This window comes from Salvelinus sp. IW2-2015, linkage group LG4q.1:29 (genome assembly GCF_002910315.2).
Source record: "Salvelinus sp. IW2-2015 linkage group LG4q.1:29, ASM291031v2, whole genome shotgun sequence".
Lineage (NCBI taxonomy): Eukaryota > Metazoa > Chordata > Actinopteri > Salmoniformes > Salmonidae > Salvelinus > Salvelinus sp. IW2-2015.
In genome coordinates this window covers 16765302-16782875 of record NC_036842.1, presented here as the reverse complement: position 1 = coordinate 16782875, position 17574 = coordinate 16765302, and the positions used below count along the sequence as shown (strand labels likewise).

The 17574-nt window shown below is 42.9% G+C and overlaps 2 protein-coding genes across 3 annotated transcripts in view; both read left to right on the top strand.

The window, feature by feature from the left end:
- The window catches only part of LOC111961557 (hamartin), a 34339-nt gene extending 17666 nt beyond the window's left edge, over positions 1-16673 (top strand). Inside the window, exons 15-22 of the mRNA XM_023983935.2 lie at positions 6239-6282; positions 9809-9975; positions 10326-10508; positions 10618-10728; positions 10931-11053; positions 12084-12271; positions 12492-12665; positions 13033-16673. Of these exons, the coding sequence (XP_023839703.1) occupies positions 6239-6282; positions 9809-9975; positions 10326-10508; positions 10618-10728; positions 10931-11053; positions 12084-12271; positions 12492-12665; positions 13033-13717 (1675 nt within the window). The 3' untranslated portion in view covers positions 13718-16673. The remainder of the gene's footprint in view (positions 1-6238; positions 6283-9808; positions 9976-10325; positions 10509-10617; positions 10729-10930; positions 11054-12083; positions 12272-12491; positions 12666-13032) is intronic.
- On the top strand, positions 382-5891 carry LOC139026661 (hamartin-like). Of its 2 annotated transcripts, none has more exons than XM_070441987.1 (5): positions 382-543; positions 3028-3143; positions 3259-3349; positions 3489-3578; positions 4949-5891. In XM_070441987.1, the coding sequence occupies exons 1-5, from the start codon at positions 447-449 to the stop codon at positions 5581-5583; spliced, it is 1029 nt and encodes a 342-aa protein (XP_070298088.1). In that variant the 5' UTR covers positions 382-446; the 3' UTR covers positions 5584-5891. The 2 variants fall into 2 exon arrangements, with proteins under 2 accessions (XP_070298088.1, XP_070298092.1); XM_070441991.1 differs by having other exon boundaries at positions 3031-3143; positions 4949-5889.
- Positions 16674-17574: the final 901 nt, after the last annotated feature.

Genomic DNA, 17574 nt, shown 5'->3' with positions numbered 1-17574 from the left:
GAGTGCTTCAGAGTGAGAGCGGGGGGGGGGGGGGGCTTTGAATCATCGGCGCAGGCGGTGGTGTCAGGCCTTAGAAAGCAGAAAACATTCCCTCACGCCCCCGCCCTGCCACTCTACTGTGGTCTGTCACAGGGGCTGGTTGCCCTGGCGACACTGTCTGTCCCTCTCTTTGTGAGCCACCCATGCAGGGGGTTCTGGTGTTGTTCAGCCCTCTGGGTCTGTCTGAGGATTCGTTGGTAGGAAACTGAGATCCTGGAAAACACTAGCCTAATTTCCAGATACAATTTTATAGTATACTACATCTGTCATTATCAAACATTTAAGCATAATTATGTGTAATTATCACTTAACCTGTAACATTGAATGTCTTCCTATAGAACTCTAGCTGTGAACTCGACTCCACCTGTGGGGTAAAGGAACTTTGGAGTCCCTCCTCCCTGTGTGGCATGGCCACTCCCCCTTCCTCTAGGGGCATGTCACCCAACCAAGAGCTCTCCCATAGTGCCTCTCACCTCCCAGGCCACCGCGTCCACAGCACATCAGGTGACAAGGGATCATATTACAACATAGTCAGGTCCATCATTATTTGTACCCTTGATGAAGAGGACAAAAAATAATACAATAAATAATACAAATACTGAGCTATTTTGTATGCTTTAAAAAAAATTGTTTAACAAGTAATAATAAAAAGGATATGGGTCAATGATTGCCTCTCCTGCTTTCAGTAATCTAGCACCCTCCCCTTGCGATAAATGGTTTATTCAATTGGAGAACACTTTGGGAGGGATATTAGACCATTCCTCCATACAGAATCTTTCCAGATCCTTCATTTGTTCTTATGGACTGCCCTCTTCAATTCAAACCACAGGTTTACAATGAGGCTCAAGTCTGGAGACTGAGATGGCCATTGCAAAATGTTGATTTGTTTTGTGGACAATTAACCATTTATTTGGATTTTGATTAGTGCTTGGGATGATTGTCTTGTTGAAAGATTCACTTGCGGCCAAGTGTCATCCTCCTGGCAGAGGCAACCAGGTTTTTGGCTACTTGTTAAGGTAAAGTTCATGATGCTGTTGACCAAGGGCCCCCCCAGGACCAATGGTCTAATATCCCTCCCAATGTGTTCTCCAATCTCATAAAAGATTTTAGAAAAAGTCTGTCTTTACCCTCACAGGGTGTATTGAAAACAGGGGTGCCAATACGTTTGACCCTTATCTTTTTTTTTTTAATATTACCTGTCAAAACAAAATATTTCTCTGAGCAGTTGTGTTAGCATAAAATATAATTTCCCCCTTTTTTTGTATACAAAATAGCGTAGTATTTATTTTTTGCTCATCTTTATCAGGTCGATAACTAATGGTTCCCTTGACTGGATTAAGTGTTGTGGGATTTATATAGATTGAATAAACAATATTGATTTGTATGATATAACATGCTGTAGAAAATGATCCCAACATGCGTCTTTACACCTTTTATACTATGACGTACGATCTGTCTTCAACTTTTCTGTGTACACTATTTGTATTGATTAAGGATCCCCATTAGTTCCTGCCAAGGCAGCACCTACTCTTCCTGGGATCCTGCAACGTTAAGGCAGTTAAACAGTTTAAAATATTATGACATTTCATAACACTTTACCCAATACATTTAATGTGTTCCCTCAGGCCACTACTATAGGGTGGCAGGTAGCCTAGTGGTAAGAGCTTTGGACTAGTAACCGAAAGGTTGCAAGATCGAATCCCCGAGCTGACAAGGTAAAAATCTGTCGTTCTGCCCTGAACAACGCAGTTAACCCACTGTTCCTCGGCCGTCATTGAAAATAAGAATTTGTTCTTCTCTGACTTGCCTAGTTAAATAAAGGTAAAATAAAATACTCCACGATCACATATTTACAATACAACATCCGTGTGTGTGTCCACAGTCCCAGCTTTTCCATAAGGTGTATTATTATGTTTAAAAAAAATCTGATTCTACTGCTTGCATCAGTTACCTGATGTGGAATAGAGTTCCATGTAGTCATGGCTCTATGTAGTACAGTGTGCCTCCCATAGTCTGTTCTGGACTTGGGGATTATGAAGAGACCTCTGGTGGTATGCATGGGTGTCTGAGCTGTGTGCTAGTAGTTTAAACAGACACCTCGGTGCACTTCTTACAAAAACAAGTAGTGATGAAGTTAATCTCTCCGCCACTTTGAGCCATGAGAGATTTAAATGCATAGTATTGTTAGCTTTCCGTGTATATTTAAGGGCCAGCTGTGCTACCCTGTTCTGAGCCAATTGTAATTTTCTGAGGTCCCTCTTTGTGGCACCTGACCACACGACTGAACAGTATTCCAGGTGTGACACAACTAGAGCCTGTTAAAAAGGCAGAGCAGCGCTTGATAATGGACAGACTTCTCCCCATCTCAGGTACTGTTGTATCAACATGTTTTGACCATGACAGTACACAATCCAGGGTTACTCCAAGTGGTTCAGTCACCTCATCTTGCTCAATTTCCAAATTATTTATTACAAGATTGTTGTGGTTTAGTGAATGATTTGTCCCAAATACGATGCTTTTTGTTTTTTAAATATTTAGGTTGAACTTATTCCTTGTCACTCATTCTAAAACTAACTGCAGCTCTTAAGTGTTGCAGTGATTTCACTTGCTGATGTGCATAGTGTAGTAATCGACATACGTAGACACACTGGCTTTACTCAATGCCAATGGTATGTATTTAGTTTAAGTTTGAAAAAAGTAAGGGGCCTAGACAGCTGCCCTGGGGAATTCCATTTAAAAAATAAAAATTATAATAAAAATTGCATGCCCTCCGAAAACTGGTTCTAACTTTGTGATATTAATATTCTGACACTGACAGTATGTAGACTTATTCAGGAAAAGTCACGGATGGAGGGGAACTTAAAAAATGACGGTGTAAAAAAAAAAAAGATATTAATGAGCAGTGAAAATGACTGCTTTAGCAGTTCTAGTGTTAATCCTACATGACATTTTGGTTGTTATTTTCTCCTAATTGCTGGGTTCTGTCAGCAGGTGGCAAAGGCACGCCTGCCTCCAGCACTCCTGCCACCTCCTCCCCACCCCACACCCCCTCTGATTTCCCTATCATCCCCCTGCTCTCCAACACCACCAGTCCACCACAGAAGGTACAATATGACATCAATTCCCACAATGGGCATTCTGGCCTTTTGTAGTGTAGAGAACTTGGGAGGACTTCCTTGTTAAATTAAACTTGCGAATAACACAACTGTTCACTTTCAGGATGGTCACCCTGTAGAAGCAGCCAAACACAGCCTGGTGAGGCAGGAACCAATCAGAGATCCTGAAAAAGGGGGAGAAGTCATCAACAGAGGTCTGTGATCATGAAAAAATGTGAAAATGGATATTACAATTTGTATGCTTTTTACAAAGTCCTTGGTTTTTAAACATTGTCAGTCCATGTTCTCTGTTTTACATAAAACAATGTTTATTGGCTGTCTTTTGCATACTAGATGTAGGTGGTGGTGGTGAGATCGTTTCCATGACGCTGTCAGTCTTTATGAAGGAGCATGAGCTTCAGCAGAGGACAGAGAGGGAAGAGAGTGAGTACAAGGATTGAGAATCAGAGTGAGCTGGTCTAAATGAGGTTGACATAACATTTCAGTTAAATGAGAGTGAACCATATACACTACATTACCAAAAGTATGTGGACACCTGCTCGTCGACCATCTCATTCCAAAATCATGGGCATTGATATGGAGATGCCCCCCCCTCCCCCTTTGCTGCTATAACAGCCTCCACTCTTATGGGAAGGCTTTCCACTAGATGTTTGGACATTGCTGCGGGGACTTACTTCCATTCAGCCATGAGCATTCGTGAGGTCGGGCACTGATATTAGGCCTGGCTTGCAGTCAGCGTTCCAATTCATGGGTGGCCCCATGTTCGATGGGGCCACCCTGTAGAAGCAGCCAAGGTCAGGGCTCTGTGCAGGTCAGTCAAGTTCTTCCACACCAAACTCGACAAACCATTTCTGTATGGAACTTGCTTTGTGCACAGGGGAATTGTCATACTGAAACAGGAAAGAACCTTCCCCAGACTTTTGCCACCAAGTTGCTCCATAGTCTAATCTTCTAGAATGTCATTGTGTGCTGTAGCTTTAAGATTTCTCTTTACTGGAACTAAGGGGCCTGAAAAACAGCCCCAGACCATTATTCCTCCTCCACCAAACTTGACAGTTGGTACTATGCATTGGGGAAGGTAGCGTTCTCCTGGCATCTGCCAAGCCCAGATTTGTCTGTCGGACTGCCAGATGGTGAACTGTGATTCAACACTCCAGAGAATGCGTTTTCACTGCTCCAGAGTCCAAGCTTTACACCACTCCAGCTGACGCTTTGCATTGCACACGGTTATCTTAGGCTTGTGTGTGTCTGCTCGGCCATGGAAAACCATCTCATAAAGCTCCCAACAAACAGTTCTTGTGCTGATGTTTCTTCCAGAGGCCGTTTGGAACTCGGTGTGTGTTGCAACCAAGGACAGACCATTTTTACACGCTTCAGCACTCGGCGGTCCTGTTCTGTGAGCTTGTGTGGCCAACCACTTCGTGGCTGAGCCGTTGTTTCCACTTCACAATAACAGCACTTACAGTTGACCGGGGCAGCTCTAGCAGGGCAGAAATTTGACGAACTGACCTGTTGGAAATGTGGCATCCTATGACGGTGCCATGTTGAAACTCACAAAGCTCTTCAGTGAGGCCATTCTATTGCCAATGTTTGTCTCTGGAGATTGCGTGCCTGTGTGCTCGATTTTTATACACCTGTCAGTAACGGGTGTGGCTGAACTAGCCGAATTCACTCATTTGAAGCGGTGTCCATATACTTTTGTGTGTACATTTCATAGAAATAGTCACCAATGACTCAACCTGTTCCACTACAAGCCTCATGTCTCCCGTTTTACTTCTCCAAAAACTCACCAGCTGCCATCTCAGAGGAGCTCCTGAAAATCACGGAGGACAAGCGGGACTTGGCCGGCCTGAGGGGCTTTGATTCCCTGTTCTACCGCACCACCGAGACCCTGACAGGTACCCAGGAGAAGCCCCTGCTCAACCCCCCACTGGGCGGCCCCGTGCCGCCCCGGGACCCCCACAATGCTGTGTCGACCTCAGACAATGCACTGGAGAATACCCAGGGGGCTATTGGTGGAGATGGGGACAGTAGTAGGGGCTCGGCCCTGGACCAGTCCTGGTCTATTGAACCTGTGTGTCCTTTCAGCCCCATCCAAAACCATCTCCACCAGAGCCTCTCTGCCCTGGAGGACGAGGTGGCCAAGTTCGGTGGCCTTTTCTCGCCAAGCCGCCCAATGAAGAACCCCTCCCTGCCCTATGAGGCCCTGTTTGACCTGGCTCTGCCCCGGGCTGCATCCCTCTTCGTTGGGAGGAGGACGTCGGAAGCCCGGGGCAGAGCTGCCCTGGAGAGGCTGTGCCAGCGGCAGGAGGGACTGGAGGACAGGGAGGAGGAGGGCGAGGGGATGGTGTCTGCTTCCCCCCTGGAGGTGCTAGATCACCTTGTTCAGCAGGGCAGTGACACCCACGACAAGGTGCTCAAGAGGTGAGGGGGCCAGCTTTTACTATCTATCAGGTCACAACTGTCTGATCAACTTTATGCCAATCAGTCTATATCAAAACCATTAATAATGGGTTGCCTTAGTACCTAGTCCAAGAACATGGGTTTCTGTGTGCTGTATGTGCTGGAGGCAAGGGGAAGACCGAGTGTATGTGATGTGAACCTCACTGTGTGGAATTGGGCTGGGTTCTTTCCAGTCCATTGCCCTAGCCCACAGGAAATGCTCAGTGGAGAACTACAGGCATTGTCTGACACACTCCACTCCCCTCCTGCACGCACACACACACCGTCCTCGCTCCTAAGCCAATAATACAACAACAGAAGGGACCAGTGTCAGCAGAGTTGGAGCTCTGCACAAAACAATCTGGCTCTGCTCATTTCATCCCCCGCCGCCCCCACCTCTTTAGTATCTTCCCCAAAGCTCAATAGCAGGCCATGCCCTGCTTGAGGGATATAATTGACTGGGACAGAGGCCCAGTACACAGAAAGGTGTCTCCAAGCCCAGATGGGTCCAGAAGACTGGGATCTACCATTCAGATTTTTCTATGGGGGTGTCTGAGTCTGATGTACTGACCCAATGCTGACTCTGTTGAACTGACCCAGTTTTTTAAATAGTCATGACTCTCCCTCTCTCTCTCTTACAGATTACCTTTGCCAAGCAAGTCAGCTGACTGGACGCATTTTGGAGGTAAACAACCACCACCAGAGTACAGCAGCAGCACTGTACTTTCAGCTAGTGCAACAGTGGAACACTGATAAAACTTTCAGGACATTTAGGCCTCATGATGTGTTTACCCTACACTGACTATAATGTCGTTTTCCAACATCAGGCAGAAACTGAGGCTATTTGACAGTGTTCTCCCACTCATAAGTGCCTTTGGAGGTAGAATTAGTGATGCACCGATATGACATTTTTGGCCGATACTGATATCTAATATTTTCCTAACCAAAAAAAACGAAACCGATATTTAAAATTTTAGCAGCATTTTAAGCATTCTAGTACAGTTAAATAGTTAACACACAGACATGGACGCAGCGGTCTAAGGCACTGCATCTCAGTGTAAGAGGCGTCACTACAGTCTCTGGTTCGAATCCAGGCTGTATCACATCGGGTCATGATTGGTTGTTCCATAGGGCGGCGCACAATAGGCCCAGCGTCGTCCGGGCTAGGCAGTCATTGTAAATAAGAATTTGTTCTTAACTGACTTGCCAAGTTAAATTTAAAGGTTACACACACACACACACCACTGACCAAAAAGTTATTTTGTTGGCATTTACGTATGTCCCCAAACATAATCAAAACCTATTTCTTTCACTTACTTGCTGTGCTGTTTCGTTGTTCAGTCGTTTCATTCTCAACCAGGATTTCTCTTACTATGGTACGCCGTTTGGGTCTTTGAGTGTCAATAACACTATTTGACGTGTCAAATAAGCTTGTTGACCAATCAGGATCTGAATATGACTGCACATCACATAATAATTTAACTCATTCATTAATTTGATGTAGTTATTACACATTGATTACACTACCACTCGTATTTCACAACGATTCATCGATACGTATGCTATGGTGCTGGTAAAGTTGTCTCGTGAATCTACAGTGCTGGTCATAAAAATAAATAAAAAAGCTAGCTAGCTCATGGATGCAAACAATGTTCTTCCCCAAAAACAGCAAAAATACATCTTTCAGTAGCTATAGTTAGCTAGCTAACTATATAGCTAGGTGTCATCTAAAATAAACCCTAATTTATAAGACAGTTCTTATTTGATTAATGGTGGGCGGACCCATCTATGTGACGCTAGCCACAATAGTGAACTTTGCAGTTAGCCTTCAAAATAAAAGTGTGACAGTGATGCAAATGAATACAAATAGTAGAATTATGCTATAATTGAATATATCATGCGAAACGAGGTTGGAATGTTATATAAAATAAAAAAAATACAATAATTTGTTAATTTGACATCTGTTGAAATCATACATAAGTATTCCCCCAATGTAATTCTAATTTCACTGTACAGCCTTACCTATGGATTGTGGATCAATGACATTGGGTATCAATGACATTGGGTATCAGTCTACTCAGTGACACCCAGAGAACATTAGCGTCGTAGGTCTTATTGCGGGACTCTGAAACAATTGTGAATTGAGCCACATTTATTGTCAACCAATGTGTATTGAACACTATTCCTGAGGAAAAACAATACTGTGTGGATGTTTTGGAGTCTGATAACTCTGAGGAGGATGTTGGGAAAAAATATCTTGGGTATTGAGTAGACTGATACCCCATTTGATCCCAAATCCTTAGGTAAAGCTGTACAGTGCATTATGAATGTCAATACACACAATAGCCTGACTGGGGAGGCCACAACACATAACACGTTCCAGTCAAGCCTTCCTAGCCAGATGAAGCTAGCTGGCTGCTTATAACGTTTGCTTTGGGCAACAGGGTTAAGTAGCTGGCTAGCTATTTTCATGAACTGAAGTTCAATTTCAATAGGCGAACAACAAGTGACAACCTAGCTAATACTTACTCACAAGGATTCCTAAATCATTGCTAATAATAATCAAAATGACTGCAGTTTCTACTGGTCATTGTTTTCAGGCTGGTTGTATTGGTGCTAGCTAAGTACCAAGCTAAAGCTAGCTACCCCAGAAGTTGCGGTCAAACAAATAATGCTTTATTACCAACACGGTATTGTAAACACATCGTTCGTGGCCGGTGTTTGTAGACTTTTTGTACAGCTTTGACAGTGCTACTTATAGTAGTGGTGGCGCCTGGCTTGCACGTGCAAATTCAGCCCACACAACATTCTATAATAGAACTGTGTTATTTGACGTGTCAAATTAAAAGCTTATTTAATGCGTCAAATAGTGTTATTTGACCAATCTTTTTTTGACACGCAAAGACCCAAGCGCCGTTCCATAGTATGTATGTATGTTGTGACGCTAATAGCAGTGACGCTATTACTGTGTAACTCCGGTAGGGCAACATGTGTACTGGTGCTCAACCAGTCGGCGAAAGCCAACATCACCCATGACAGAGAACAGTTGATTGTCAAGGGCAATGAATTCCATTATCTTGGCTTTAATGGATTTTGCCTTTTGAGTTGTCTGAATGATATGTTCTTACTCTTTCAAATGACTGCTCGACTTGTTGACTGCTCAATCCACACAGCAGATATTGTGGGCTAGGTTAGGAATGCTGTGTGGCACATGTAGCGCAACATTTTAAGTGGCGTCATTACGTCATGTACCTACGTTATACAGGTATGCACGTCAGCTTTGACATCGGATTTGCACATCGCCGTTAAACTAGACATCGGGCTGATGCCGATGTTGGCATTTTTAGCTAATATCGGCTGATTCCGATATATTCACCGATTTTATATCATGCATCCCTAGGTAGAATAGTATTAAAAAGGTACAGAAGCAGTTGAGATGATCCTAGCTGCTATGTGACATCTTCCCTAGATGGGAACAAAAGTCTCTGTCTTAACCATCTCCAGCTGCTGATCACTGTATAACAGCCTTGTGTATGGGCCAAGCCTCCCTCTCCGCCTGCCAAGTTAGAGCATTGGAATTGAATAAGTTTATATAAGTCATGTATTTTTAATTGTGTGTGTGAAACCAACTCCACAAAGAGCTTGTGGTTAACTTATGTAAGTTCCCTCATGACTCTGAGAGGCCTTGGTGTAAAGTTCTCATAGATTTTATCTGCCAGTTTTATTTTATATACACCTACTCAGTTCCCTTTTTTCTGTGTTAGTGTGACTACATACAGTGAACTAGTCATACCACTTTCATACATAACTAAAGGATTATGAATAATCAATGTTCAATATATTACTTTATGTAGGTGTTATGTACTGTGTATGTGGGCCTGATGAAATTAGAGCTAATGAACCATAGAAACAAAGCTATATCTACGTAATGAACAGTACTACTGTTTGAGCCCAGAATAGCATTAGGAGAGGGTCAGAAATACAATCAATCCATCATAAACTTCACATCTACCCAGTGAAATAAACCACAACTTGTACAATGTGGAGTTAACAGTTAACTCCCGCAAACGATGTGCTCAAAGTTCCTTGTTGACATTGCATGAGAAGAACCAAATACATTTTCATTATTATCCTGATAATTATCATTTTATGACGGTCATCATTTTCCTGGTTGTTGTTAATCTGCTGCGTGCCTGTCCTCCCTCCCCCAGGCTCTGCTCCGCTGGACGAGCTGCACACGTTGCGTAGCCAGCTGCTCCTGCTGCACAGCCAGCTGCTGTACGAACGCTACAAGCGAGAGCAGCACGCCGTCCGCAACCGACGCCTACTGCGACGCGTCATCAACGCCACCGCACTGGAGGAACAGAACAACGCCATGGTAATAAATGCAGCAGATCCTCCCCTCCTGGATTTGTCCTGTAGCTTCTCAGAACTAGTGTGAATTGGTTGAGAGGTAGTGGTGTTGGAATCGTGGCTTTCTAAGACGGTTATCTTTGAAAGTATCACAAAGTAGATGTTTTGATAAGTATCACAAAACAGGAGCCTGCTCTTGATCCATTTCACTCACCGACTTTGTTGCGTCTAGTGACTCAGTAGAGTAGGTTTTCCTCTGTTGCATATGGTGAAAAAAAGTTTCACAAATTAACTGTTTTATTCAATCCTATGACGTTGTAGATTTCGTCAAATGGTGAGCGGTCTGTCATCCTCTCTCACTGTATCTGCCTGCAGAAGGACCAGTTGAACCTCCAGAGTGTGGACATCGTGTCTCTGAAGGAGAGTCTGCAGGTGGAGCAGCAGCGCTGCAGACAGCTGTGGGACGACCGAGAGACCGTGGTCACCAGACTACACTGCCAGGTCCGCCAACTACAACAGGGCCGGGACGACTACTACACCAAGAACCAGGAGCTGCAGGTAGATGCATGACTACATTTACACACGCACGCGCACACACACACATGCATAGAATAATGTATATCAAATCTTCCATACACTGTATTGTACCCTCTCTGATCTTTTCCAGAGTCAGTTGAATGAGTATCAGAAGAAGATGAATGAGCTGGAGGCAGATCTGCAGAGGTCCAACAACAAGGTGTGTCACACGGGGCACCTTCTCAACCAGATGACTACCAAGGTGAGGCACCTCATCTAGTTCTACTTGCTCTGCTGCTGTAAAATCAATCAACATGGATAATCTGCTTGCCACTTGTAGTAAATCAGATGCTGTATGTGCGAAGATAAAAGCACTAAGAACATAGTGTGTCCATAAATAAACCAAACCAAGGGCTTTGTGGGGTTTGTCTCCATTCTGATTGGTTGTCTCATGTGTCCTTCAGCTGAGCACCAGTGAGCGCACCCAGCAGCAGATGAGCTTCCTGAACAAGCAGCTGCTGCTCCTGGGGGAGGCCCACAAGCTGGCTGTACAGCGGCAGCAGCACACAGGCTCAGACAATGCCATGGTAAGGTACCAAGGGCCACTGAGAACATATAGGAGGAACTTAGGGGGAAAAGAGGAACAGAATCAGTACTACTGCATGGGTAAAAGCTGTATTAATAAAAAGTTGCTATCGATGTCTCCGCCATGACCTGTCTTCCATATTGTGTTCCATTGCATTGTGGTAAAAGTTGTCAGGGACGTATGTATTTGGAGAGGAACAACAACCTATAAAGCCCCACAGTGGATGTGTCATAGTATGTGTGGTAATAAAACCTAGCAGTCAAACAGGGAAATGGTTCCAATAGTTTTTCTACCTTTAATTTTTCCATTGGGGATTTTTGATAACTGTGTAAATATCTCTGACAAGGCGACTTTTTTTAAATTATATATATATATATATATTTGGCTCTATTTACTCTTAGGTTTGAAAATGCTCATTAGCATCAAAGTAGACATCATGCAAGACTACAAATCCCTACAAGCTCCTGCATGTCATCTTTAGCTGACACCTTTGCTAAACAGGTATTGTGTAATTTTAAAACGTACCCAAGACAGTTCACAGAATTGTACATTTTATAGAAATGTTGCCAATTTATTCATTACTACATTTAGCTAACATTAGATAGTTAACCCAGAGATTCTTACCTTTGCCACGATTCGGCAGTCTCATCCAGACATCATGGCATTTGTAGTTCTGTATGATGGCCACATTAGCAGCTAATTAGCATTAAAACATTTTGGAGGGGTGTAAATGCAGGCAAATATATTGACATAAGTCACCTTGTCTGAGAGAGATTTACACGGTTATCAAAACGCCACGCCAGGGTAAGCCTACACGAAATACAGCCCTTATTTTAAGTGTTTATAAAATCCGCTATGGAAAAATTAATGGTGGAAAACAATTGGAACTATTTCCCTGTTTGACCGTTAGGTTTTATGGGTACTATGACTCTATGCATACCAGACGATACCTCTCATGGAGGCCACTGGCCAAACCCTGGCCAGACTAGTTTAACAGTTCCCACACCACCACCCTCTCTTTCTCACTGTAGGAGGCCCAAATGGTGCAGGTGTCCTGGGGGAAGGAGGTGGAGAGGCTGAGGCAGAGCCTGCTGCAGCAGGGCCAGAAGCTGGAGGCAGCGCAACAGAGGGTGGGTGAGCTGGAGAACCAGCTCACCAAGAAGGAACACCTCATCGTGGAGCAGAAGAAGTTTCTGGAGGACGTCAAGGGCCGGGCCAAGTATGAGCATTCCGGGTTTAGAGGTGGAAAAGGCCTCTAGACTTATTTAGAAGCTCCTTTAGAATGGGGATTTAGGTTCATTGTGTTTTAAAGTGTCGACCTTTGGATCAACGCAGTTGGTTTGTGGGTTTTTATGCACAACTGTGTGTTAGCACAGCAGCTAGCTCTGTTTTTGTCTCTTAAGTGTGTAATATGATCATGTCCATCGGTCTCTGTGTAGGGGCGAGCTGCAGGCATCAGACAGCAGGTACCAGGCCCAGAGGAGAGTGACCCAGCTCCTGCAGATTGAGCTGCTGCAGCTCTACAGTAGATTGGAGATGGAGGGTCATGCCACCCTGACCACAGCCTCCGCAGGGGGCAGCAGTACCGATCCTGGCCCTCCTATAGACTCTAGGTGAGATGGCAGTCAAACTGTTGAGGTTTATGGAATGCACATGCAGAATGGTGTATGTGCCATTAGAAGCTAAATGTATATTTAAGCAATAAGGGCCGAGGAGGTGTGGTATGTGGCCAATATACCACGACTAAGGGCTGTTGTTATGCACGCGTCAAGTGCCTGGATACAGCCCTTAGCCGTGGTATATTGGTCATATACCACAAATCCCTGAGGTGCCTTTTTGCTATTATAAACTGGTTACCAATGTAATTAGAGCAGTATACGTTCTGATATGCCACCAGTATTCAGGGCTTGAACCACCCAGTTTATAATTGAAAGTAATCCCCTTCCATGTTTTCCTCCCCTGTCTCTATGGTAATGGTAGTATCATGGAGCCAGATGGACCAGTCACATCAGGAATCAATGAGTGGTCAGATAACGGCAGACCACCTCAGTCCCCACGACGCAACGGCAGCACTTTATTTCCAGGGCAACCTAAGGCGAACAACCCCCCTAAGACGCCCCCTGTCAACTCGGTCAACGGCACCCAGGACGTCCCCAAGCCTCTCCTTGTGGAGCCTTCCTGTACCCATACCCCCCTGGCCCCCCCACTGCCTCCTGACGCCACACCCCTCACTGTTGGCTCCTACCCCAGCGCCAAGAGCTTCCTGGGCATGCGAGCGCGAGAGCTGTTCCGGAACAAGAGCGAGAGCCAGTGTGACGAGGAGCCGCCACCCCCCCGCCTGGCCGGCCTTTCACAGGGCCTGAAGACTGAGCTGTGTGTGGAGCCCTCATTTCCCCCACTGGGGAATTCTCTGACGTGTCCTGTCTCTAACCCTGTCCTTAATCTTACCTTTTCCCCTGCCCTTGCCTCTATACTGGGTGCCCCTCTCACTGTGCCTGCGAAGGAGCACCTGCCTGAAACCAAGCAGAGAGCTACCAAGCAGGAGAGTACCAGACGGAAGATGGGAGGAGCAAGGGGAGGGGGAGTGGTGGCGGCCAGTTCAGCACGACCCAGACAGCAACTAAGGATCATGGACTACAACGAAACGCATCACAAGCACAGTTAAAATACAAGAACTGAGAGAGGATGGAGAGTAGGAGAGTAGAACGAGTGGTTGGCCGGAGCAAGAGCTCCAAACAGTAAGAGGTTCAAGACAAAGCTCTTTTTTAAATTCAGTGTTATTTATCTCATTCCCTCAAGTGGACAACAGGATTTGAACCACTGATTTGATTTACTCCCTTATCAAATGTAAAGATTGGAAGGAAGGTTTAAATAAGAACGTAATGTTACAATATACCAGCGGAGACCACATTATCTTTATCTGCTTTGATTTCACTTATACATTTGAGATTTTTCAAACTATTTCATATAGAGACACCCTATTTCCAAATCCATTACTTGACGTTATTAAAAAACCCACATCAATACAAATTAGAGTCTTGTAGGGTGTGTCAGAAAGGATGTTTCTGAAAGCCCGGTTTTGGTTGACTAATGTCCCTCTTGAGCACCTGTACTGAGGTTGTGTGAGGAGGGGGGTGGGGTGATCCTCAAGGCTTGGATAGTAGATGTACCAAGCATGGGATTGTTGTTCGTAATTCCAACTCTGCTATTCTTGGGGAGGAATCAGGGATTTTGACTGTTGCTACAGTATAGTTTATATACAATGCAAGAGGATTGCTTTTCCATGCAAATTTCATTAGGCCTGCATTCCTGACAGAAATGTCATTTAGTATGTGGTTTGTTCCACCAATTCGGTGTAACCATGCCAAAAAAACTTTGGATTTCACCTAATTTTAACATTGTCATAAAGAGCACATGTTAAATTAAAGAGATAAAATAATTACTATTGTAAGTGCCTATTAAGTGCCAAATAAAGTAACAGGGTTGACTATTTCATCTTAAATCAGCCATAAATCCCCTTGTGACAGGAGGAATGGAAGCTTGTTGTGTGCAACAGAGTAGTAATTGAATACAAGCTTCACATTTTTACTTTTTGTTGAAACATTTCTAGCCTGTCTAAGGGTGACAGGGTTGATGTGTTATGTTTGACCCACTCAATTTTCCACCACAAAAAAACTGAAAATGACAGAACCAATTCAACTGCTTTTACACTGTATTGACTTAAATGTTCAATGTTTCTAGTGAAAAAATAAAAAAAAGGAATAGTTTCATATTAAAATGAGAGTTCAGTTCACATAACAGGGTTGACCTTAAAATGCGGGACAGACGTAAATGAATCACCAATCACATTAAATAAATAATGATCTTCAGAAATGACTTTGTCAAAGCAACAAAATAACTAGGGCTTTACAATGATGGTGAAGTTTGAGAAATGTTGGGATTTAGTGGATTAAAATCTTCCTAGAAGTCACAAGGTGCACGGAGGGACATGTCATAATGCTGAAAAACCTTTATTCATATAAAAAATGGGATTTATTGAATTCTCCATGTGGTCTATAATAAAGGGCACTTCATTTAATATAACAGGCTTTTGAAATTCAATATCGGTGCAAAAGAATGTCTACTTAAAATATCAAAGGGCAGCCTTTGCAGAACAACCCATGTGTTGAAGACAGAGACTGAGTGTGTTTGTGCCGAGTTTGTGTGTATGTTGTTTAAGTCAAGTTGCAATAAGAAAAATTTGCAACATTTAGAAATGCTTTTTTATAAGTAGAGTTTTTTTTAAACGATTTATTATTTCATGATCACTCCCTTCCCCAAGTAGTCTTAGCCTTGCAAGGGGCTTTGCAACCTGTAAGGAGAAGGATTTTGGGGATATATTCCATTTACATTCCTGTTAGTGTTGATGAAGTTACTGAAACTTTCAATAACATTTATTATCAAACTGGAATATTGATATGACAACAGCATTTTGTTAACGGAGTTAAAAATACCTGCAAGGTTCTGCAACTTATGTTGCTCACGATATCTACATCTTGAATTTAGGTCACACTCATGCTATGTTCGTTTCAACAAATAATTTGCAATACATCTGCCTGTATAAAGCAGTGTATTCTGTTCGAGTTCACTTACAGAAAGACACTTTGAACGTGCCAAACATTTTAATCAGATACTAAATACAACCATTTCAGAATGACACGTTCACCTGAAGAGTTTCTATTCTAGTTGATACATTATGTATCTGGGTAGGCTCCTTTCTAAATGTAATCCGTTACTAGTCACCTGTTCAAAATTGTAATCAGTAATGTAATTTTTGGATAACCCAAACTCAGTAACATAATCTGATTACTTTCCCCATAAGAGGCATAAGAAGAATACAAAACGGATCCATCGAACGCATTTGATGTGTCATAGTGGTCTCTGACTTGTGGTCAGATTTGCTCCAGAGGAACAAACTTTAAATTGCGCCTTTTTTCAATGCTGAATTGAATGTCGTTGAGAAACAGAAAGATGTTAATGTTTTTCACAACATCCTTTTTAAAGTAATCCACAAAGTAATAATCTAGTTTTTTAAAGTATCTGTAATCTGATTACAGCATTTTTGCCGGTAACGTAACTGATTACAGTTCATTTTAAATCAGTTACTCCCCAACCCTGTGTCTCGGTGTCTTTCGAATGCTGCATAAAAGGTTTACATGTGTCATCTGTTTTCTGAGAACAGAACAAAAACAGAAGTCTCTGCCAATTGATTCTTATTGGTCCTACTGACCTATGGCAGTCAGAATTACCTATTTAAAAAAAAAAATAAAAAAAATTCAGTAAAAAGTGGAAGAATTTTACTTTGATGTGGACATTGAAATGGTCATAAATCCTGTTGTCCACTGAACTTCAGCTGCCTTGCTATCTAAAGCATGTTCAACAATCCACTTTAATGCCAACAGTACAGTATAGTAGTAGGAACTACAACAAACCAAGAGATGGTACAATCAAGCGTGAACTGAATGGAAAGCTTGAGTTGGCACTCCTTTTGGAGTTGGAGATTTTGAAAAAGGCAAAAAACTAAGTTATTTAAAGCAGTTGCTTGTGTTTTAACTGTGAACAATAAAAAAATTAAAATCGTCTTCAATGTTTTGCACTACAGATCCTCTTAATGTTTTTCTTTTTCATTAAATGTTCTATAATCATAAAACTAAGGGACAGATTGCAAGTTACTGGGGGGTGGGGATGTATTTAAAAAAAAATGTATTGGGCACAGGGGAGGTTAGTGTTAATTTTTACATTTTTTCCCCTTGTTTACATTCGCTCTTTTGCAGGGTTTACCATATAATTTCTCCCATCCTAGCCACATTTTCGAATCTGCTTACATGCACCTCCCCTATATCAAGGTGTTTTGGTACTTCCCTTATGCACTATGCTTTACCATGTGCTAACTTTTTTACTACACTAATGGTCAATATAGTCTAATAGTCCATCCTGCCCTCTTTACACCATTCCTAGTGGCAATTGTGGTAGGTGGATTGTTTGTCCAGATCTGCAATAGGCTACCTAGCAGTCATACCACACAACATTCAAAGCTGCATAATTTTTTTATATTAATCGACAAGAACAAATAGGAATAACTGATAGGCAGCGGAGAGGCCAAGTGCACCATTGCGCATGAAAGAACAGTGAAGACATGAGACACACAGCTCAAAAATCTAGACTAGCCTACAACACCATAATGCAATGATTAATTGCATTATTGCTTTCAAGTGAGTACACCATTCTATCCTACTCTAGGCTCCAGTGAAAATGTCAATTGCCCTGTGATTTGAATATTTCATTCAATTAGGATCAGTCGTTGATCTACTCACAACATTTTATAAGGACTATAGAAAGGCACAGTAGCAGGCCAGTCTGACTATTTTTACTTCTGATACTGAATGTTCTGTCTTGCAGATCATTCTCCCAAGTTGTCCTATAATAATGTGGCCATATGCTCCCGGCAGGCCCTGTTATTCAGGAAAGCTTAACACATGCTCT

Excerpts from the sequence above, each read along its gene's own strand:
- LOC139026661 (XM_070441987.1), top strand. The coding sequence starts at position 447 with ATGGCCACTCCCCCTTCCTCTAGGGGCATGTCACCCAACCAAGAGCTC. Across the intron at positions 544-3,027 it reads CCGCGTCCACAGCACATCAG|CAGGTGGCAAAGGCACGCCT; the intron begins GTGACAAGGGAT and ends GGGTTCTGTCAG. Across the intron at positions 3,350-3,488 it reads GGGAGAAGTCATCAACAGAG|ATGTAGGTGGTGGTGGTGAG; the intron begins GTCTGTGATCAT and ends TTTGCATACTAG.